At 38.5% G+C, this 23,038-nt stretch overlaps 1 protein-coding gene across 1 annotated transcript in view; it reads right to left on the reverse strand.

Annotated features, from left to right (window-relative positions):
* PARD3B (par-3 family cell polarity regulator beta) overlaps window positions 1–23,038 on the reverse strand; it is a 975,282-nt gene that overhangs the window by 437,864 nt on the left and 514,380 nt on the right. The window contains exons 6-10 of the mRNA XM_045852946.1: window positions 18,798–18,884; window positions 13,101–13,226; window positions 10,575–10,933; window positions 7,858–7,997; window positions 6,606–6,734 (exon numbers count right to left, since the gene is read on the reverse strand). Coding sequence (XP_045708902.1) covers window positions 6,606–6,734; window positions 7,858–7,997; window positions 10,575–10,933; window positions 13,101–13,226; window positions 18,798–18,884 — 841 coding nt within the window. The remainder of the gene's footprint in view (window positions 1–6,605; window positions 6,735–7,857; window positions 7,998–10,574; window positions 10,934–13,100; window positions 13,227–18,797; window positions 18,885–23,038) is intronic.

Here is a 23,038-nt window from a genome sequence, read left to right on the forward strand (position 1 = left end):
ACATTTTAGACAGATGGAAAGAGTTCGGAATGACTAGAAAATAGGGAGGAAAAAAGTACTGATGATCACAGGCCCATAGACCAGCTTGGGACCCATGGAAGGAATACAGTTCTAGGACACAATAACTGCTTTCTCCTCCAAACCAACCTAATATCTTTTGATGCCATCCCTAGATATCCAAACTCAGAACTTTAGTTATCAATACTTCTTACTCTATCAGCCCGATATCTATCAAATGCCCAAACTGGAGTTTTCTAACATCATTTTTCTCTCCCCACATCTTTCTCTCTCTCAATTACCAATGGATGGGGAGCCCTGACTGTATACTTAATATCCCTCATCCAGATGACCGATGATGATAACAGTAACATATGTTGAATCCCATTCTGTATTCTAAGTACTGTATATGCATCTCCTTTAATGTAAACAGCCTCTTAGGTAGACAATAACCTGATCCTCATGTTAGGGATAAGAAATGGGGGCTCAGGGTGGTAACTTGAGGCCATTCAGCCAATCAGTGATAGAACCAGGATTCAACTCATGTCCAACTGATCCCAGATCCCAAAGTCCCAACTGCTACATTATAGTGAGTTACAATGAGCTCCTAGAAAGTATCCTAACATCCTTTCACTCCTTACAATTTGTTCCAAATAACACTACTTATGTTAGCCCCTTGCTCGGTAGTTTGTCAAGTTGGGCTATTCACAATCTTCTTGATGGATTTTATATCTTCCAGTATCTGAGCATTTGAAGACACTACTTCCTCCCACCCCCCGCAGCTTTGCATTTTAACATTCTACTCAGTCATCAAAACCCTTCTGTAAGTCTGCTGTGTTTTTAAAGGTTTTCTTAGTGCCCAACTTTTAATCACAGTAAGTAACACTTTATGTGTAATTTCATCAACTCATCATTTTTCTTTTCTTTATGGGCTAGAAGCTCCCGTAGGACAGAAACATGCCTTATTCACCTCGGGAGTTTATGCTGCAGAGACTTGACTAGGATTAAATACAAATTGGCTGAGTGGAAATACAGTAAGAAGGCAATGGAAATTGTTACAGGGAGAAGCAGAAATGGGGACAATATCTCAGCATGGACTTCATCCTGAACTGTATTACTTGGAGAATCCATAAAATATAGCAATGCATTTTACTCTTTGCACAATGATTTAAATTTCAACACATAACTTGGGCACTTTTGTTTACGTAGAAAAATAGTTCTGAAATTATTCTTCAATTTCCGCTACTTATCCAGAATAACTGCTATAATATCCATTCCTCTTTAAGTACCATGGTTAATTAAGCATGGAATCATTTGAATCAAATAGCCAAAGGGAATAAAATAATATATCAGTTAAATGGGGTTCATCTAAAACTTCAAACAAAAATGGTTGTGTGATTTATGATGCTAAATAATTTGACATTTGAAGATGTGAATTTTTCACTTAGGAAGACAGAGAAAACCATGAAGGAGTTGGAGCCACATACCACTGGCTAAGGTAATCTCAGGGACTAGTAAATTTGGCAATGCTGAAATATCCCATGTGCAGCACCATTAAAGGAGTTTCCACACATATGTGCATCGTTTTTTTTTTTTTTCCACAAGAGCAATATTCCTAAGTGAAGGTCAAATCAGCATGACAACCATGGCTAACTTTTGGATTTCTATCATGCCAGGCATGAGCAACTTGCTTCTTTGAAATATAATTAATCCCACTTGCAGGGGCCATCACTTAATAGCAGGCAAACTTGGCAGGTAGAAATTATAAATACATTTGAAATTTTCTCAGCTGGTTTTACCCACCAGGGATTGCTGTGATTTTCAGGATAATTTAAAGATAAGGAAGGCAGTAGGTCAGAACAGGAAACATTAAAGAGGTTAATGAAGAAGTGGCAGAATTTTCCTTTCTCCACAGTAAACGAAAGGACACATACACATACATGCACACACGACAAATAGCATAACGTTGCTCTCTCTCTGAAGCTCTTAAAAAAAAATAAAGGCATGAAATAAATAGAACACCTTCAGTTTTTCAGGATCTTTCCTAAACGGAAAGAGAGCTTCATGCGACCCTTTGCGTTAAATTTTTTTTCAGGTATCAGGGATGGACAAGAACCTGCAGACCAGTCTTTAACAGAACAGACCAAACAAACCACCGATCAAGGAGCACAGTTTTCATTTCAAGTGCAGATGCAGACACAGCAGTTCCACCTTCCGATACTGTTACCAACGCTAATCTCAAAGTTCCTTCTGCAAAAATGTTCCTTATGTGAACACCTCTTTAATAAACTCTCACCCAGTCAGGGGGTGAGGAGATCAAAGGATCTTCTAGATTGGGATATTGGAAAGATTACCTCTGAAGCACAGTTTGTTTGGTAAAGATACTAGAAAGAGCTAAATAGTTGTAATGTCATTATACATCCACTCGTCTCATTTGATTTTCAACCCAGCTTGCCACAAATAGAAAGGAGGGTGGCTTAAATGTGTTGCTAAATTTATGAGACTAACCAACTGCTCAGGAAGGAGGACGTGGCCCGGCAAATATGAGAATTCAGCACACTTCTCTTATGTGGCAGGCGGGAGAAATGACCAGGAAATGGACGCTAAGGCCTCTGGAATGACAGAGGGTCACATCTGAGAGGCCATCCTATATTGGGGCTTCCTGTATAACTGCTGACCACATGCTCCCTTGGCCGTAAGCGCTAAGACTTCACAATAAGCTAGTGATAACAAGGAAGTGAGGAAGATTTAACTGTCAGAAAATAGGCAGAGCTGCGCTGTGGAAGGGTATGGAGCTCGTGAAATAACAAGGCTTAACAAAAGGGAGAGGATTCTCAGAACAGAAAAACAATAAACACGGTCTGTTTTCTTCAAAGGAGATAGAACAAGACAAAAGCAGGAAGTGCTGTCCTTCCTTCATCCTGCCAGATTTTCAATGGAAAGTCAAGTGGGCGCATCAATCACTACAGGGGAGAAGAGACCAAAGTGATACCATCCTTAATTTTTGTTTTTGAAGAAAACTACAAAGATGGATTGCGTAGCTCACTGTTCTTCATTTTGCTCCTTTGAATAGTCTGGTGCATGCCACGCTCTGAAGGAATGAAGTAATTTCCAGCGAAATACTCCTGTCTGTGCTGAGCACGGCCTCTCTTTAAACCTGCTGTATGGTTTGTGCCATGTAGCTCGCAAGGCAGAGACTTAGGGCTGGAAAGAGAATGCTCTCCCTGTATTTCTCTAAAACAAAGATTCTGAGCCCACATTACTTAGGGGCTTTCAGCCTCAGAGGCCCTTGCTTTGCTGTTACAAAGAATATTCCACATACTTGGATAGTTAGAAGGCAAATATTTTTAAAGAGTTGAAATGATTTGCCAGGAATTCTAAGGAAATGGCTATTAATTAGATGCCCTCCAAATTTTGTATAAAACTAAAAACAATGAGAACAAATAATTTATTTGCACTCAATCTCATTGTTGCACAATTAATTGAATATGTTCTCTGGTGGGTTCAGCCTATGATGTCACTTTCTGGGACAGAAATCAAATTTTGCTAGATTCTATTAAATGAAAGTGACATAATATATACAGGCTGTTCTGAATTAGGGACTTGGTTGATCATAAAAATTGTTTATAATCCAGTATTTTGGATACCAAAATACATTTTTAAATAATAAAAAAGAAAACAATCAATGTTTGAAATAGTGGTTAATCCAAGGCAAAATGGCATAAATTGATTTACCCCATAATAAATCTACAGTATAGTATTCTGTTCACAGTACTACAGAAGTGGTAATGTACTAGAGAAATAATTATAGCTCACATATATTGATAACTTACAACTGGCCACAAGCTATGCTAAAAGATTTACAGGTATTATATCTTTTAATTCTCACAGTAATGTTAGGATACAGATGAGGAACTGTTACAACTGAGCCTCAGAGTGATACTGTGATCTGCTCTACAGCACACAGTGAGTGGTGAATACAGAAGGTGGGAGCAGGGAGTTGAACTCCAGAAATGACACTAAGAGTAAGAAATGTAGATCTCTGGTTCCTGCTCCTTGTGGGACCCTGGACAGGTTACTCCACCACATGAACCTCTGTTTTCTCAACTTCTAAATCGGAGTTGTACTCACAGATTCTTCCAGCTCCCTTTAGCCTGAAAATTCTATTATCCCATTTGCTAAATTCCACATGTAATTGCCTTTGATTGAAAACGTACGTATTCAGAGTTTCAAATTGGGATAATATCAACATCCTTTCCCCCCTTACCTGGGGGAGGGCCAGAGCTTCTAGGAAGAAGGACTTAGTAGTGGTGTTGAGAATTCCAGCAGACGCATGGAGAAGGGCACACGGAACTGATAGGTGGGGAGCCAGGGGCACATGAGGGTTCGAGTTTCCAATTGCAGCTCTGCCCTCGGCACGCATAGGGGCAGATCAGAAAGTTTCTCTTTCTATGCAGGGTTTTACTCCTTCCAGGACCATAGGTCAATAGAATACACAGTTAAAACTCCCTCCCTTGTTCTCCTATCCCTGAAACAAGTACTACATAATCCCATTGAGGTTTTCTAAGAGTTTTCATCTCCAGTAACCAAAGAAGTGGACAGGAAGTGAAAGGGCTTCCGGCCACATGTACATGCTGCTTTCTTTTTACTGTTTCTTTTCATTTAGACTTTTGTAGTGAAAGACTAAGGTGTTTGGATAAGTAAAGGATTGACGGAAGAATCTATCTGAATTATAGAGAAAAATCCAGACTCCAGTTTCTGCAGCATTTCTTTTTAAAAAAAGTAAGGTGCTTCAGCGAGGAGATGAGACAGAAATTCAAGATTCTGCCTTCCAAAATGGTTGGATACGGAGATTGCAGTGGAGGCAAGGAGGCGGGGCATGCAGCCCTATGGTTTACATCACTCCTTCGTCTTCCTTTCCCTGTTTTACTGCAAATCATCTCCAAACATATAATGGGGCACAGAAAAAACATATCAGGTGATGGGAAAGAGAAAGAAAACTCCAAGCCACAAAACTGTGGAGGAAAGGGGCCTTTGGCCGGGAATAATGAGCATTAATATATGAGAGAGGAGATTCAGCACGGCTCTAGATTCAATCATGAACGTGAACACATGTAGCAGAAGACTGGGCTCAGAGTAGCTGTCTTAAAGTGTGTGTAGTTTTAGAACCTTATCAATGTGAGAAGTTTTCCTTAGAGTATCTTAGATAGATGGTGAGGCAGGCTCTGTTTCAATATTCTAAATAACCATTTCTTTCTTGGACAGTTCCAATTGTTAAAAAGTGTTTGGAACATTAGCATTTTCAACTCTTGGTTTTGGTACAAGCTCAGACAGGGCAGAAAAAGAGTCTTATTTTTGTATCTCAGAACCTCCAACTTAACATACAGCAGATAGTAGATTGTTAGCTTAATACACAAGTAAATTAATGGATATAAATCATCTGAAGCAATAGATTAAGTCTACTTTCTGATCCACAAAGTAACTCTTTACATATCTGATAACAATGATCGTGTGTCCTAAACTTGCTTTTTTTCAGGCTAATAATCGTTTTCTCAACTAACGCTCTCTGTTCTGATGATCTCACTCTGGTATCATATTACCCATATGTACCTTTGTCATTTCTTTTAAACATTCAACAGAAATAAAATAAAAACCAAAGGGTAATAAAAATCCTCTTAGCACATTTACTCCTCTTTATTAGCCATAAAAGTCCTTCAGAATTCTATAGCCTTCTTAAATATTTCAATAATAAAATAAATAACATGTATTCATTATAAAAAATGAGAAAATGAAATTCTCTCATGTTCCCAACTATTCAAGTACATTTCCTTTCAGTTCTTTTTTTAAAAAGATGTTTAAAAGTAATTTGATCATATTTCATATACCTTTTTATACTCTACTCTTTTACTTAACAATATACTATGAACATTTTCTCATGTTATTATCAGTTCCTCACAGAGACCATTTAAAGTACTTACATTTTATTAAAGAGCTAGCCAGTTATTTAGCCAACCAATACCATAAGGCTCTACAGCACTACAATAAATAGGACTTTGGAAAAGAAATTAATGTGCATGAATTTTTTTTACATCTCTGCTGATCAGTTTGGGGCAGATCACTAGAAGTGTAGTTATGAGATCAAAGGGTATATATTTTTAACAAGACTTTTGAAATACTCTTCCTCAAGATACCTGCCCAGCCCTCAAAGCTAGGTTGTTAAATTGCCTAGTTATGTCACTGTAGCTGTGAGCAGTCCCCTTCCATCATCCTTATCACCATTTTGAATACTCGACTGTATTTTTATTTCCTTTTAGACTGCAAACTGTAGTAAGGTAGCGCTATGAACATTTTTGCTAACTGTTTTGCATAGGCCCTACGACATAACACATACTCAATGTACATTTTATTTAGTTAAATATTGCTAAGTTATTGCCTCAAAAGGGCCTTTGAATTTGTACCTGCATTAACATCCTGAAACTATAATACCCCAAGTGAAGCAAAATACTGTTGGTGTGACTGAACTGTTACAGAATGAAGCCTGTGACTGAGAACTCATCTTTCAGCTATTAGCAATTTGCTCAGTGTATTAAGCTCTATCTACACATTACCAACTCTCGGGGCAGAAAAGCTCCTTCTTGGCGGGCAATGACCAGCGATGCTGTCTCTCCCTGCTTGGTGCTCCTCAGCATGGCCACGAGCTCCTCCTGAGTCCGTCCGGTGACATCTCTGCCATTTACCTGTGGGCACCGTCATATGAACAACCACGATTACAACACTTGACATCTTCTACCCTAATTGGTTTTGGAAAGTAAGCAGCAAATGGGCTCCCCACGATCAATGAAGATCTGGAATAATGAATAGCAAACACATGGGCCCAAACCAACCATGTTTAAAGTAGCAATAATACACCAACCATCATTAATTATGGTGCTGGACAGTCTCAGACAGTCAGTAATTGATATGAGCAGTTTCTCCTAAGACATCACATTCTTCTGAGGAGAAAAATCATAGTGAAAGACACCAGAGAATGATTCCTCGAGTAATAAGGAAGCACATTTCAGATGCTTAATGGGGGCCATTTTCTGCCTAATATGAGAAGCAGAAATGGACTAGCGTCACATGGCTAATGCCTCTGGAAATAGGAACTTTCTATTATCATGCTACAGCATTCTCTATGTTTGGAAAATTATACTCATCATCAGGTTATTACAGATTATTGGGAACTCTTGTTTGCTGCTATACCAAGTCATTCCGTACATCTTCTTTTATGGCCTGGAACTGCATACGAAGCCATGTAGTGTTGCTTCCAAGCCATGGGAAAGTTAAGTGGAACCCGTTTCAACGAAGATTGATTTCCTGAAAGGTGAGCTGACAATATATGTCCAGCCAAGAAGGCTGTGCTACCAAACAAAGTAAATGAGGGGAAAAGAACCTCTTGCATTGGGTAGTTCCAAATACTTCTCTATAGGCGTAGATCAACCTGAGACAGGCTGCCCCATTCTTGAGAAGTTTAAAGAAATTGTTACCAGGGCTTGGGTGTAACTTTGAAATTCTTATCCCTAATTAAAGGAACTCTTAGATCTGATCCAAATTCCCCCAGGATCCTAAGAGGTGAAAGTGGGAAAAAGAAGACAGGGAAAAGTTTTCAGTCCTGTTCATCCCCATATCACTGGTCTTACTGGGGGCTTACAAAGTTAGGCTGCTTACTAACCACATTTATAATTAAGGTCCTTCTTTGGTCTTTGGGTAATAATTTTCAATATGTTATATTCAAAACAAATATTAATATGCATGTTGATATGCTTATTTATTTAAAAAACAAGAAATATTTTATTGCTGATGTTAATTACAATTGCTTACCTCCAAAATTCTGTCCCCTGATTGCAGGCGGCCATCTTTTATTGCTGCTCCCTTGGGCAAAATGTTTTTTACAAAAATGGGACCAGGACCGTGTATGGAAGAGTCTCTGGTAACCACAGTGAACCCAAGTCCTTCAGGGCCTAGTGTATAAGACCAGGAAAACGCACAGTCACCTTAAGTAGGAGTAATGTTATATTCAATCCTACAGCAAAAGCTACCTAATTTAGACTAATGCAGAATAAGTAAAATATTTACATTTACATTCCAGTAAATATTTTAAATATGCTTCCATTGTTCTGATGTTCTGATGTCAAGTACAGATCGTAGTTCCTGACAGGCTATGATGCTATCAAAGTGTATCGAGGGCCCAATATAGATGCATAACACTTTTGTTTACTTAGGTCCCAGAAGAAATGTCATATTATCCGTACACCTGGGAGACTGATTTCCCAGTAAACCATCAGAAGAAAGAGGCCATCTGACGTGGGTTTTGTTGGGCTCTCAGTCAGCGAGCAAACCCGTGGCTGCCCTCCACTTGTGTCTCTTCCTTGCCGGCTGCACCCGCTGTCCCTTCACTCACTCTGTTGCTCCTGTCCTGTTCTCTTGCACCCCAAAGCTATCTCTGTAAGGACATGGGGGGCTTTTTTCACACTAAAAGTATGCTCAGATTTCTCTGCTCTAAAAAATCCTTACTTCACTCTTATTGCATCTTCACTCTTCCATCACCAGTGACCCACCTGTGAGCATACCCAGTAATTCTTCCTATTTTTGACTTTTCCCCCTTTTCTAGTTTTGACACTTTTCACCATTTTCTTGAAATTCGCTCCCCCCTTGGTGTCCATATATTTCTTTTCTATTTATTTTCCTATCACTCTGATCACGGCATCTCTGTCATTATCTCTCTTACCCAGTGATCTCCCACAGTAACAAAGATGCCCCAAAAGGATCTGTTGTGGAAGAATTTTTCCTCTGGACTTTCTGCTTTGCCCAGCTCCTGGCTCAAACTACCATGTCCCTATAAATGACACCTAAATGTTGTTGTTTGGCCCTAATCTCTCTGGCGTCAGCTTCCTAGTCATCACTGTGCCCGTACTTCCACCAGCATTTCAAACTTCACTATGAGCCAGATCTTCACCATTTCAAATCCAGATCTTCACCCCTTCAAATATACTCATCTACATAAAAATTCTGATTTCTAGCAATGGCATCTCCATCATGCAAGCTACTTTGGCTGAAGCCCTCAGCAATAACAGTAATTCTTCTCTCTTCCCTCCTACATCCAGGCAGCTCCTAAGGCACACATGTATATATGGCATATATATACACATTTTTATACATGGCATATATATTTACATATGGCATATATGTGTGTGTATATACATGGTGTGTGTGTGTGTGTGTGTGTGTGTGTATACGCAATATATCTAGACACATGCAATGCAGCCTTTACTGATCTTTCACTGTTTGGTTTCTTCTTCACTGTGTCTTTTTGCTGTCAGATTAATCTTCCCAAGGTGAAGCTATGATGTCATATTGTTTATTTTTAACTCTTTTTTATAGTTGTTCAAGTACAGTTGTCTCCATTTTCCCCCACCACTGCCCCCACCCCAGTCATAGTCTTTATTTTTGCATTCAAGGCTTTCTGATGGATTTTTAAGGGCACATTCTGCTTTTGAGTCACCTATCCTCAAAGCACTCAACCCTATATCAACACATAGTTGGATCATCTTTATGAAAAACACAAATTATGCATTTATATAAAAAGCCTAACTTCTAAGCACACTGGAATATTTATGTCCCCCATCAATGCATTTTCTTCCCAGTGTAGAATTCTTATAGGGGGATGAAATTTTTACCAGAGGAAATTTCAGAATAATATCTAGTAAAGGTGCATGTTATTTGCTTTTAATATATGTTAATAAATATTCTAAATCTACCTGATGATCATTAAATTATCTATTAATAAAGACAAGAGTCAAGAGTCTATGAGCTCTTAGTTTCATCTGAATTGAGTCTTGAAAAATCACATAGGATCGCAGAAGGTGGCCGTGGGGGAGGGGAGTGACAAAATAAAGACAGCAATGCACGGATGCTTGCATGTGCGTGATAATGCTGCATAAATATGCATGTGCACACATGATGTGCTCCCACTGATCTGCATTTAAATGGAGAGAAAGATTGAAACAGAGGAAGAAAATGTTATACATGCCTTTGAAATTAATTATGTTTTAAAAAATTGTTTGCAGTGTTGAGTTAGTGAAATTACTAATTATTACGTATTTGCTTTCTAAAGAGTAAATTTTTTTGCTGGTCCAAAACTATCTTTGACAAGCAGAAACAGTATGCTTTTTGAACTTGGCCATGGATATTTCAAAAATCACTAATCTTGCTCCAAACAGGGACACCTGAATATCAGTGTCTATTTAGTATTAAATTGTGACACAGGATTGCTGTTTCTATCAAGTTTGCAATGATTCTTTCCATTCCCCAACTCATCTTCATTATTTTGTTTCAAATAATCTGTACTCTCCAGAAGAAAAGATTAATAAGAAAGTACTGCAATTTCAAGAAATTTGTTTCCCAAGTATACACTTAAATCTATTCTTTGATACAATTAAATGAGGGGAGAATTAACAAAATTAGCCTTAATGCATTTCTCTTAACCAATTTAATATGTTACAATAATAGAATGCTATTAAGTGTAATTTAATAATTACCTTTCTTAAGGTCAATCTTAATTTTCTTTGCATTTTTCTTGCTGCCAAACCCCATGAGAGGGGAAAGTGAGGGAGAGGATGGCTTTCTACCTATTCTTGGTACTCGGGGGCTCTTGCTGTGTTGCAGGGAAGCTGACACGTCTTCTTCAGGACTGCTTGCTCCCGTGAGATTTACTGACTTTATCCCCGATTTTCCATGCACTGACGGTGGTGGCTTTGTTCTCAAAACACCATCATTGTTACCAAAAATGTTCAGAGGTCCGATGACCGACTTTTCATACTGTTCACGGTTTTGAGGGGGAAGCACGTGGAGCAGCACGCAGGGCGCTTTCATCGCCTGGCGGAAGACGTCTTGAGCCCTTGAACGAGAGTGAGAAAACGTGTACGGACACCGCACACGGGCACGCCTCCGCCTAAAGCGCCTGGCATCGCAGCGGCGGGCGCGGCGCAGCACAGCAGCATGCGCGCAGGAGAGACCCCTGCTGCTGCTGCCCGCGGGGCTCTGCCCGCTGAGAAACAGTTACCACTCCTGTCTGTCCACGAGGTGCCCTGCCCTAGGCTACACATGCATCAGTCTCTCAAGCTTCTGAACAACCCCCTTAGATTAGTAAAATTAGCTCTCATTTTGCAAAATGAAAAAAAATGGAGGCTTAGAGAGATTAAATCATTTGTCCAACAAACCACAGCTTTTAAGTATTTCTGAATTTATCCAGAAGTGATTACTGACGTAAATCTAACAGGAAGCTTTATTTTTAGATGGAAGAAAAATCATCTTTCATATTGTGCAGATTATCAATTAATTTCCTTTCAGGACTTAATTATAAAGTACAGGTCTTCTCTAACATGAGTTGTGCTTTCAAAGTTCGGTTCTGACATGACGTTTCCGCGCAGAGGCATTTGGTAGGTACGTCAGCTCTGCCGGATGCCACCGTGGGCTGTTAATCCCATATGCGCCCTCTGGGTTATTCTGGTTACTCTATGATAGACTGCCTGTATTCCTTATTTTTTTGTCTTAGCACTTTGTGTCTTTCCTTAGATTTTCTAGTACTTGTTCTCTCCTTCTTCCTTATGCCTCGTGCTAAGGTAAAATAACTCCCTTCCCCAGCCTTTCTTGCCGATGAGATGCGAGTGAGAGGGCAGAAAAAGCTGGATTGTCTGGGAGGCAGAAACTTTTTTGTTCTTCAGTTTTTCTTTCCTGTTTCTTGACACTCAGAAGTGATGGCGGGAATCACAGCAGCCATCCTGAGACCATGACACACCTGCAAGGTGGCAGCCACCCGGGAGGAATGGAAAGGCAGATAGATGGAAGGTGTCTGGTGCAGCTGCCACAGCAATACTGGACTGCAAACCCCTTGTCCTTAGAAAAAAGACATTTTAATCTTGTTCAAGCTACTTTTATTTCAGGTCTCTGTTACTTAGCAACCACCCCAAATAATACTCATAATTCCAAACTGCCACTCAAGCCCCCTGTACCTTACTGAAGTGCTTTATTGTCCACATGGCGAGTGGAGGGGGGAGAAGACTTCACACGGCAGCCCATGTCCCCGGTCAGTTCCTTGTCCAGGAGTCAGTTTCTGCTCTCTGCTGACTCCATCCTGAACTTTTATGGGCCCCAATTTCCACCTTGCTAAAATGGGGATCTAGTGTCTGCCTTACACACCTATCAAGTACTTGTGACAAGCACAGTGGTACATTAAAACAATGCCATTATTAATAATGACTATCATTTTATCTATTACTCATTATTTTCAGAAATAGACTATTAAGCCTTCATTTTCTCCCACACTTAAGCAGCCAGTGCCCACTGCCCCTCAACCTCAACCATGGACCCCTCCTCCACACACTATATTGACAACTAATGGCCACAGGGCAGATGCATTACGAGTTGTTTTGATCAGAAACAAGAGGTTGGCGATTATTACTAGGAAGTATTCACATTTATTTTCTTGCTCTAGAATCCCTCTGCAATGCCAACACATATTTAAAAAATATATGCAGACTGCTCTAATTCATAGGTCCACAAACCTATTCCCATAACATTTTCACGCACAGAGAAATGATTTCTTCAGGGAGAATATTTTAATTTTTTCTCTTTGTTTCCATTATCCAGTGAGTCCCTCGCAGACATCTCTCACAGGCATTTAGTTGGAGGAAGACTGCTGACACCAAGTTAGTTAATTAATAAGCTGAACTAACAGTCTGTGAAAAGAGTCATTAAATACCAGTCTAACTGACCCATATCCCAAGGAAAACAAACCCATCTATCGATGCCTCAGAAAGACAGCCAGGCAGGCAGGCTTGCTCTGGCCTGTGGCTTACCATTCCCGGGCACAGCTTACCAGGGACACACGCAGGCCCCCTCTGAGCGTGCTAAAACGTAAGATGCCTTTGAAAATGGGTGTTCCAGGGTCATTCAAAGGGAACTGACAGAAATTCTACCTAGAATTTTTATCGTAATGAGCTTGGTAATGACTATAAACATTCTAGAGAACAATAAGTAAATAAAACAATGGAAAAAATACTCACTGAACAAAGGTTTTGTCTGCGAGGTCCACACTGTTGATTTTCACAATGCATTCGTTTTCGTGAAACAGTCCTTCCCGCGTAGACCTGCTGTTTTCCTCGATGCCGCGGATGAAGAGTCCTAGAATCCTAACAGGAGGTTTGGGTGGAAATGGAACTACTGAATAATAATATGCTAAGTAGGCCTCCACTTGCAACTATTCAGAAATAAGTATTGATTTCTGTTTATGAAAGAAATTATGCTTTATATTCAGGCAACTCTTTGTTTTTTAAACCCTTAGTTAAAAGAAAGACAAAAAAAAAAACCCAACGCAGTCAAAGAAAAAATCCCTTCAAGAAAAATACACATAAACATCTGCCCAGAGTACATTAATCTACAATCCCATTTCTAATGTTTGTAGTAAAACTTAGGAACGGCTTATGGACCTTGGTGCCGTTGAGGACACAAGGACTCCTGGTGTGGAGAAGGGCTGACCACGGTAAACTGAGTCAGTGCCCAAGGAGCAACGTGATATTAGTTAACAGGAGAGGATTATTCACTGTAATTTTTTTGGCAGTCTTATTATGTGTTCCGATAATTTGCACTTTAGAAGTAAACATTTAAGTACAGGTCTGTGGCTCACTTTAGAAGGAAGTGTGGTCCCCTTTGTCAGTGCCCCGGAACCCAGGATGTGTGAGTGTCTTCTGTGTGTCCAGGACGGAGGGGTATGAGGCCAGGTTGTGGGACCAGGGCACTTGGTTAGTACAGGCTTAGAGGAAAGTAGAAATTCAAACTCTGGGCATGTCCATAAGCCTGGACTCTTTATAGAAGGATATGGGAAGAAAGTGGGACAGAATCTGGATCAGAAGAATGCGTAGGACTTGGATAGGAGGAGAGAGAAGCTGCAAGGAGGCAGGATAAACCCTGTGTGCTGGCATAAGTGGGGCTTATACGAGGAGCAGTGTGCGGAGCTAACAACTGGAGAGGCCAGTGCCCCACAGAGGGGCCTCGAACACCAGCTGGTGGACTTAATCTGATAATGCTGGAGTGGTATGCCCACCAGCCACTGCTTCCAAGTGTAGCAGCGATGTGATGAAGGCAGGACTTGAGGAAGGTGTCTGACGTTTCAACCAGGAAGGGGCCAGATTCACAGAGGAAACCTGGAGAATCCTGGTGCTTTGTGGTTGTGGCTTAAAGTCAGGAGGGGAGGGAATTAGGAAAAAAAAGGAAAGGAGAAAGAAAACTTCAGCAATAAAAATAAGGAATTAAATTTTACATGTATATATGTATGTGTGTATGTGTGTCAATCTGCTACATGAGTAATATCTAAATCAAATACTGAAGTGTACTAAACCTGTGTATCTTTCAGCTTTTTCTCATTTGAAGGATTTCCCTTCTCTGTGTGGTGTGTCAGGTCCTAGCTGTATCTCAGGGTAAGGGAGAGATATCTTCTCCAGGAGTAGTTTGCTGGGTGTGGAGAAGCTGCCATCTCCTCTTCGCATGTTCTCTCGTTTTTCTTCATCATTCTCTCTCATATACAGGCCTCATGTGCTTCTACATAGTCCCTTCGCATTACAGCTCAAATCTAAATAACATATGAGCACACTTAATGCGTGAATGAGGGTCAGCTATGGAAAAAGGGCCATCGCTAATAAAAGGGAAGGAGAAAAACAATCTTCCTGTTTGGAGCAGCCACAAAGTGGAGCTTGTGCCTCCAGGGCCTCAGTTTGCTTAACGAGCTCAAGTCATCGCAACGTGGCAAAAGGAGAGGCACGTGCAGTGGTACTTGGAGCTCTACTTCCGAAACGTTCAATGAGTACAGTATGTGTGTGCCAGAGAGAGAACGGCAAAGAATCACACCGCCCATTGCAGGGAAGGCTCAAGATCATGAGCCCAGAGTGTGGTGAGGTGTCCCGCTTCATTTCCCAGTTCTAGTAGGTAAGTGAATTAATCTCATTCTGTGTGGAACAGCAAAGGAGCCAAAGCTGGCATTTGATAAAGGACCTGAGACTCAAGTTAGTATTTTTAAGATACTAATCCTACCTTAATCTCCTAACATAATATTAAAAGTTGAACTATTTGACATGCAAAAATAAAAAAAGTAAAAGAAATAGAACAAAGTAGTGTTTCTTTTCTAAATGAAACAACTCTGTAATAGTTCACATTTTGGATTTTTGTTATGGTGGACTCAATAACATGATCCATTAGGGGACTCACATGTGGTTATAAACTAGTTTATGTAAGCGATATTTTTTTAACAAGCATTCAAGTCTTCCTTTAATTTAATTCAGTACATCATCAGTCATGTAATGTTACTCCCTAGGATTTAATTTCACATTTTGGGAGATGAATTAATTCTTTCAGGCCACTGGGTTGCAATTTAGCTGGCATATTACAGCTGGAGTATGCTATGTGAACCCCCTGATCTAAATAACCTAACTTTCCATGAAAAATTTATTGACAGAATAAGCCCAACTCTAAAAAGCCATGTGTCAGAGGTAATTTTGGTAAAATGTAAGACTGACTGAATTTATTAGTTGGTCCCTGGCGCACTACTCCTGCCTTCACTCTTCCATGGAAGGAATGGATTCCCACCGGTTTGATTTCACCCAGACCAGTATGAGAAGGCTCCGAAAAGACTCACTCATTACCCACTTTGCCCCAAACTGGTGGGCTGCAGTAAGCTGTCTCATTGGAGACCAAGACTCTCAGGATTTAAAGATTAATGCTGTGAGGAGTTACACGCTAAGATAAATCAGTTAATTTGCATTAATTTGTAGTAATAAAGGGGGCTGAATTCCACTGCCCTGCAGAATAAGAAGGGTAACAATTGCTTCTTGGCCTTTGGGTAATCGTTTAGGCCCCACCCCACCTCTCCCTGGCCCCTGACATTCTTCCCACAGCATCACATGGCCGGGACGACTGTACTCGTTTAGCATGTTTATCTAAACATCTGCTCTTCTCACTCTGTGTCACTCTTTACCCATCCCTTCCTTCTCTGTCATACAATATTTAGCTGTTCTTACTCTGAAAGTAAGGTGTTTGTTTTTATTTACTGGAACACAATTAGATTCCATGGTTTTAATTATAAAACAAAACCACGTTTATTGGTTTTTAACTAAAATTAAGTTGCTTTTTACCTGCCGGAACTCATTTTTTTTGTGTATTTGTTTTGTTTTTACTGCACAAGCCAATGGCCCTCCATACAAACAGCATTTAGCACCCTGTGCTGTGTGATATCTAATGAATCCACTGAGGCTTTATCTAATACAACAGCCACTGTATTGTAGTCGGGGCATTCTAACTTAGATTAGGTTTCTAATTCAACAACAGGTGTGGCAGTATTTAAAAAAAACATTGGAGGCAAAGCCAATTACAGTAGTCCTAGTAAATAATTAAATGTAAGTTCTAATTTAAACTAATGACACAAACCAATAAATGAAAGGAAATTAAGGACTAAGTATACCACTGTGACCTTAGCTCACTGCCACCCCTGCTCACGCAGTGAGACCATATGGCGTTATGAAGTCAGACACTTGTTTGACACACTCTATACGTGGTTGCATCTAGACACATGGGTTGAGTTAAGTGTGCTGTTTCAGCCTGGACTCATTACTTCTTAACTTTTATTGGCTCATGTCTCCACTTCCATATTATTTTTATGTTTTTAAATTAAATTTCCTTTCTATAATACTAGTGGATAGCCAAAAGAAATTTTTTTTACACAAGTATTTCACCAAGTTGCTGAACAGTTGACTATGAATTTACAAGTTTGTTGTTGAACTAAGCTTTTCTGTTTTAGCCAAAATAATAATAATAATCCTGATAATTCACACGTTTATATGATGTGTGTTTTACAAGGAACTTTCACATTGTTAATGTCACTGAATGCTCACTACCTTGGTGTGAAATAGGTATTCACAAGAGGCAAATTTAGGGGACTCGCTCAAAGTTCTAAAAAAGAGAGCACTGAGATTCAAATCCAACTGTTCTGCGTCCAAGCCCAACACTCTCTCAACTATTCCACGAGGCTTCTGCTAGAGATCAGAACCGGGAAGGAGAAGGGAGGAAATCAATAAATTCTGGTGTGTTTTCCTCATTTGAAGTGAGAGAGGGTGATTTCTGGTCTAAAGGGTCAATTTGTTTTCCAAACTATTGAAAATGAAGTATGGTGATTGCCACGTGGTGTATTTCTTCACGGTTTGGAAATCAGGATGATCTTGTGCTCCATTCCAGCTTCATTAAGCTAACGGGCCTGGTAATTTAACCGCTCTGGTATTTCACAAAGCTCTCTCACTGCACTTCTGCCAAAAGCCATTAGACTTTCTCCTGACAACTGGGTAAATACTCTCCCTGTCTATCAAAAACAACCTCGGCTTGTCCTGTGCCATCACCCGTAACATTTATAAACACGCTTATTAACACATACAGGAAATGAAACAATAAAAGCCACTAGTTTTCCAGTTCATTTCTTTTTAGGGAACATTCATTCCAGCAACAGCTTGGCATCAGATGTTATTTGCAAAAAAAAAAAAAAAAGAAGAAGAAGGTGATGACTTTGCAATTACAGGTAGCAGATGGCTACCTACTCAAAATAATGCCAACCAAAATATCATGACTGAATCTGCTCTTCCCGCTACATGGCAGACTGAATTGAGTAAATATTCAGAATCAGTAAATTAATACTATATAACCTTTGGGAAAATTTCTATTTTAGAGAGAGCGATGGAGTGAGAGCAAGTCAGGAGATCCGGATTTTGTGTGACCTTGAGAAAATCAACTGATTTTTCTGGTCTTTGGTTTCCTCGCTAAAATAGGGCATTCTGCCTTTCCAGTGATGCATTTAATTTAAGTCAACAAATTTAGTAAACTAATTAAAATCATATCCTTTGAGATACTGATTTTCTTTTAAGTTTCTTATAGTCCTTGTCAATATCAATTTAGTGCTAAGGCAGTCAGTCATCTTGTCGAAAAGTGACATAATATCTAATACTAGTTTTATATGGTCATTAGAGCAGTATTAGTAGGAATATTATCTCTCAGGTACACCCTTAATTTCCATCGGTATCCAGTTATGTAGACATTAATTTCAAGAAATGCTGACATAATCTAAATTACCACATAGCAATATAAACATTTTAAAGGATGTGGTAAATTATTTTTAATTGATCATGTTTTATTTTTTAAAAAGTAAATAGCCTGATGGCATTTTACTGCTATGGCTAAAATTATCAAAACCTATATAGCTTCTGATATAGCTACTTATAATGTTATAATGTTATACTATTTATTATTCTAAAGTCTATATACCAGAGGAATGTCAGGAAATATAAATTCGGAGTTACTATATTCACTTGTTTTAGTGTATTTTACAATATTGAAAAATTCAGTCGCAGTATAAATCTAACAATATGTGAACTCTTTTCCAAGTATTCTGTTTATGACATATTACTGATAAGAATACTTTAAGAAAGTACTTCATAATTAATTGTAAATGCAGCAACTGAGATTTATTTTTCCCTATTCTACTACATCTTCAAAGTAAATGATTTGATTTTCTTTCTAACACATAAGTGGCCAACAGAAGTATTATCTTGAGATGTCCATCGGAATAACAAGTAAGATACACACTTAAACCTCTTCTGAAAAATATTTGGGAAAATGAGCGCCAGTCAAATTTTTCATTAGCATGAGCTTTTGATACAAGAAAAGCATCTTACCTTCCACTCAGAGAAGAAAAGAAGGGCACTACATGTATCCCCAGGGGGCCTCCTTCCCCAGAAATCTCCACTGTTCTTGTCATATCACTGGGGCAGAAAAAAGTAAGAGCAACGATGAGTCTCTGCTAAAAGACCAGATGAGGCACATCAAAAAATTTTTTAGGTTTATATCAACTACTATAAATTTAACAGCAGAGATAAAAATCAAAGAGGTACATGATTTACAAGATTCGAGAAATAAAATGTTTCAAAGACTATCTGATTTCTCATTTTTCCCCTAGAAGAGGAACAAATGGAAATGACTCCCTACAAAAATAACTTCCTACTTAATCTACATAAATCAACATATTTAAAAGGATGTACACAAAATAAAATTTCTCCCCATTGAGACACACTTGAAAATTACTGTACAGATGAGAAAATTCATAGAACTAAGCACATCTATGCTTAATCATAAAGTATGATTCCTCCCTAAAACAGAGGGAAAATGAAATAAAATATGGATTTATTAGAAAAAGCACAAAATTATATTTTAGAGCTGTGAAGCCACATTGGTAATATACATGTGCATGTTCAAAGCATTATAAGGCAAAATTTAAAGTTGTCTTTCAATAAAGCATCAGTTGTATTCAGTGGAACAATTCCAAATTTTCACCTCCTGTATTTTTTTTAGCGGTAGGAAAAGAAGTTGCAAAGCCTGAAGAAAATGTATTACAGAAAGAAATGGAAAGCCTGACCCACCTAACCTACTCCAGATTAAGAAAAGGATGGGCTAGAAACATTAATGAACAGTGTGTATGTCTGAACTGTACGAGACATTGGGAGCTTTTGAGTAATAAAAAAGTGGAAATAACATGTTTTTATAAACATGAAAAAGAATAACCGTGAACAATTATTGGCTCCTTTAATTCCAGAGAGAGAAAATAAAGTTGCCAGGGGAAAAATGATAAAGTTGAAGCATACATTCCACTCTCGGAAATTGTAAGCAGGTCTGTATTGTTTCCTATTTACATGAAAATGACCTGAAAACTAGATGTCAAATTAAGAGCTACAGCTGCCAGAAATGCTTCTCTGCTCCAAATTGAAACTGGTGAAATTTGGCTCCTTGCTGGAAAGTTGAGAGCAGCATTAAGAAAGCAAAATGCCTGATGAACTCTCGCTGCATGAAGTATTCTCTAAATTATCAGCAATCTAAAATAAACACATTAAATATATTCTCATCAGTGGATTAGGCTTATTTTTAATGTGTTTTCATGGCAAACCTATTATCATTAAGAATTGCAAAAAGAAAAGCATGTCAGTTTCCAACACTTGTGGGATATGATGAAATTTCAAATCTGATAATAAATTTCAAATGAATTGTGCTCAGATATTGCTGATAGATTTAAAACTTGTTCAGTCAGGCAGGTTATATCAGATGCCTAGGATAAAAGTTAGAAACAAAACAAATCTTAGAGTGATAATATCATGGGATAAAATGGATTCTTCTCTGTACTTTCTGTTTGAGAATATAGATATTATATTAATGTATGTATATAAAATACTATATAAATGTATGCATTAGAAGTCATGAATATAAATTGTTTGGTGGGAAGAGAATGTTATATAGCTTTTAATGGACCACAAGGAAATCATTTTTATATAATAACAGATATATAGTGCATTTGAAGGCATCTCAGGAAGACTAAACCCAAAACATTCACATTCTAGGGTTACTGTGCTGTGTTACAGACTTCTAAACACAGGGACTAAAATCCTATTTAACCTTGAAACTTTATTGTCTCTGCCTTCATGATGTATTTTTATAGTTTTGTACTTAGAGCATAACTCTTATCTTTCCTAATAAATGTATTAAGTATCCACATACTGATAGACTCATGTGTCTCATATAAAGGTATGTGGAATGTGTTTAGTCTAGAATAGAACTCAAGATTTCAGTTTAAGACGTTGTAGAATGGCTTTATGCAATCTCATTTTTTCTATTTTGCAAATATTTCTCTGCCCTACTTAAAACCCCTTGTGTGAACTTGACTTCTTTGTATCATACTGACATTTACTCTTTAGTCATTATCAATCCAGTATTTTTATATTCATGTAATAAAGAAAATCTCACAATCTGTTAATCAATCTTGTTTCAAATACTAAAAATTTGGGGGGATGCACTTTTAAGGTTCATCTCAACTTTGTAAGATTTCCTTTCTCAATATTTCAGAATAAACTTTTATGCTATCTTTACACATGACAACACAATTTTTGGCTTGAAGGATATTTGACAGCTGTTAAATTACTACCATAAAAATATTATTATACCAGAAAAAAACAAATAAGACTTTTAATTTTGTTGATTGTAATATGCAGGCACTTTTAAAGAATTAGATCTATTTAATATAGACAAACATTGTAAGTTTTATACAGACCATGTTTTACCATGCTTTTTATAACTTGTTATCTGTTATTTGTTTCAAGATAAAAAGAAAAGCATTTTAAAAGAGGATGTCTCAGAAGCCAGTCCATAAAATTTTATTTATTTTAAAACGGAAAAAAACCCACACAGTGTTATATATATTTAACAGAGTACAGTAGAAATCTCTCTATATATACTGTTCATGGAAGCCAAACCCAGCAAATAGGGCTAAATGCAATATCTTATAGAGTGAAAATAAGCTATTAAGGCTGTTTGTGTAGGTAAATTACAGAACTTAGTTCAGGGACCAGTGAGCAGGATAAACACACATTTATTTACATATGCAGGGGGAAGCTGAGACTAGAAAATGAAATGAAAAGCATATTCTAGCAGCAGAAGGAAAACAGGATTGGCCATTACTTCTGAGAAACAGACAAGAAATGAACTGTAGGGTAAAGGAAAATACTTCAGTTATATAAAGAAAAGTTGAGTCCTGCCTGGTGTGGCTCAGTGGACTGAGTGTCAGCCTGCAAACCAAAGGGTCACCAGCTCAATGCCCAGGTCAGGGCACATGCCTGGGTTGAGGGCCAGGTCCCCAGTAGGGAGTGGGTGAGAGGCAACCACACATTGATATTTCTCTCCCTCTTCTTCTCCCCCCCTACCACTCTCTCTAAAAATAAATAAAAATATTTTTTAAAAATGTTGGATGGTTTCACTACAATCAAAATAGCTAATCTTATACAACTTTCCATGATATACTAAAACAAAAGCAGATAGTCAGAAAACATTAAGTCCAATAATAGTATTAAGAAAGCTAAACCTCCTGAGATCCAATGACAAAACTGATTCAATAATCACTGGAACCAGCTGCTACCTATCTAAGAGTTTAGGACAAAGCAATGGGTGATGGTACAGAACCAGTGGTTAAAAATGAGCCTACTCTGAATGGCTATTCTGGGAAATCGAGATGGGAGGGGGTGCATTTGGTTAGAGTGATGTGAAGTTTGAGGGTGAGAATATTGTACAACGAGAGCTGCTGATGTTTGTATGTCTCGTTTCTTCCCACACGGCAAAGGGACAGCGTTTTCAACATTATGGTTATTTAACTTGTTTAGGGAGGGAGGAGACAGGACTGAGGGTAGGGAGGGGAGACACTTGGTTCCCAAAGGAAATCATGATTCACTTACGAAATTCAACAGGAAGTATATCCTAGTAGTGACGTGGTGTCAGGTATCTGAGGAAATCATTTCAACTAAGACCAAAAGCATCTGTTTCCTTACTTGTACAACGAGAAAATTAAGATAAATCCCTAGTAGAGTTGTTGGTTCTAAAGAAAAAAATAGAGAAGCTAACAAATATACATTGCATGTCAGTATCTGGTATATACAAGGGGTTCAAGAACTACCAGCTATTAGTATGATTATTAGAACTTTCTATAGGAACAAATGAGCTTATGGATTAAAAGGGAATAACCTATTTCAAGCTTTGCAATTTTTCTCAATTGATTTCCTCAGTAAGACTTAAAAAATCTTTAAATACTGTAGAGCTGAGGAGCATTTCTTCACGAACCGACTGCTGACAGCGAGAGAGGGGACAAAGGGCTGGAACGAATGGACAGAAGGCAGCGGTCGGTGTTCCTTAGGGACCGATGCACAGATCTGTCACACACGAGGGTGTGAGCCAGGAGCTGCAGAGTTAAACATCCGAGAGGAGTTTGCATAGGGCACTGAAGTCGACCTGATGGTAAAATGCGAATATACTGAGTGAAAATACAACAAAGGATTTGTTGTTGATGGTGGTGGGATTCACTTAATTCACTTGAATTCAAAAAATATTA

Source organism: Phyllostomus hastatus, unplaced genomic scaffold (genome assembly GCF_019186645.2).
Source record: "Phyllostomus hastatus isolate PE091 unplaced genomic scaffold, TTU_PhHast_1.1 phas_contig_137, whole genome shotgun sequence".
Lineage (NCBI taxonomy): Eukaryota > Metazoa > Chordata > Mammalia > Chiroptera > Phyllostomidae > Phyllostomus > Phyllostomus hastatus.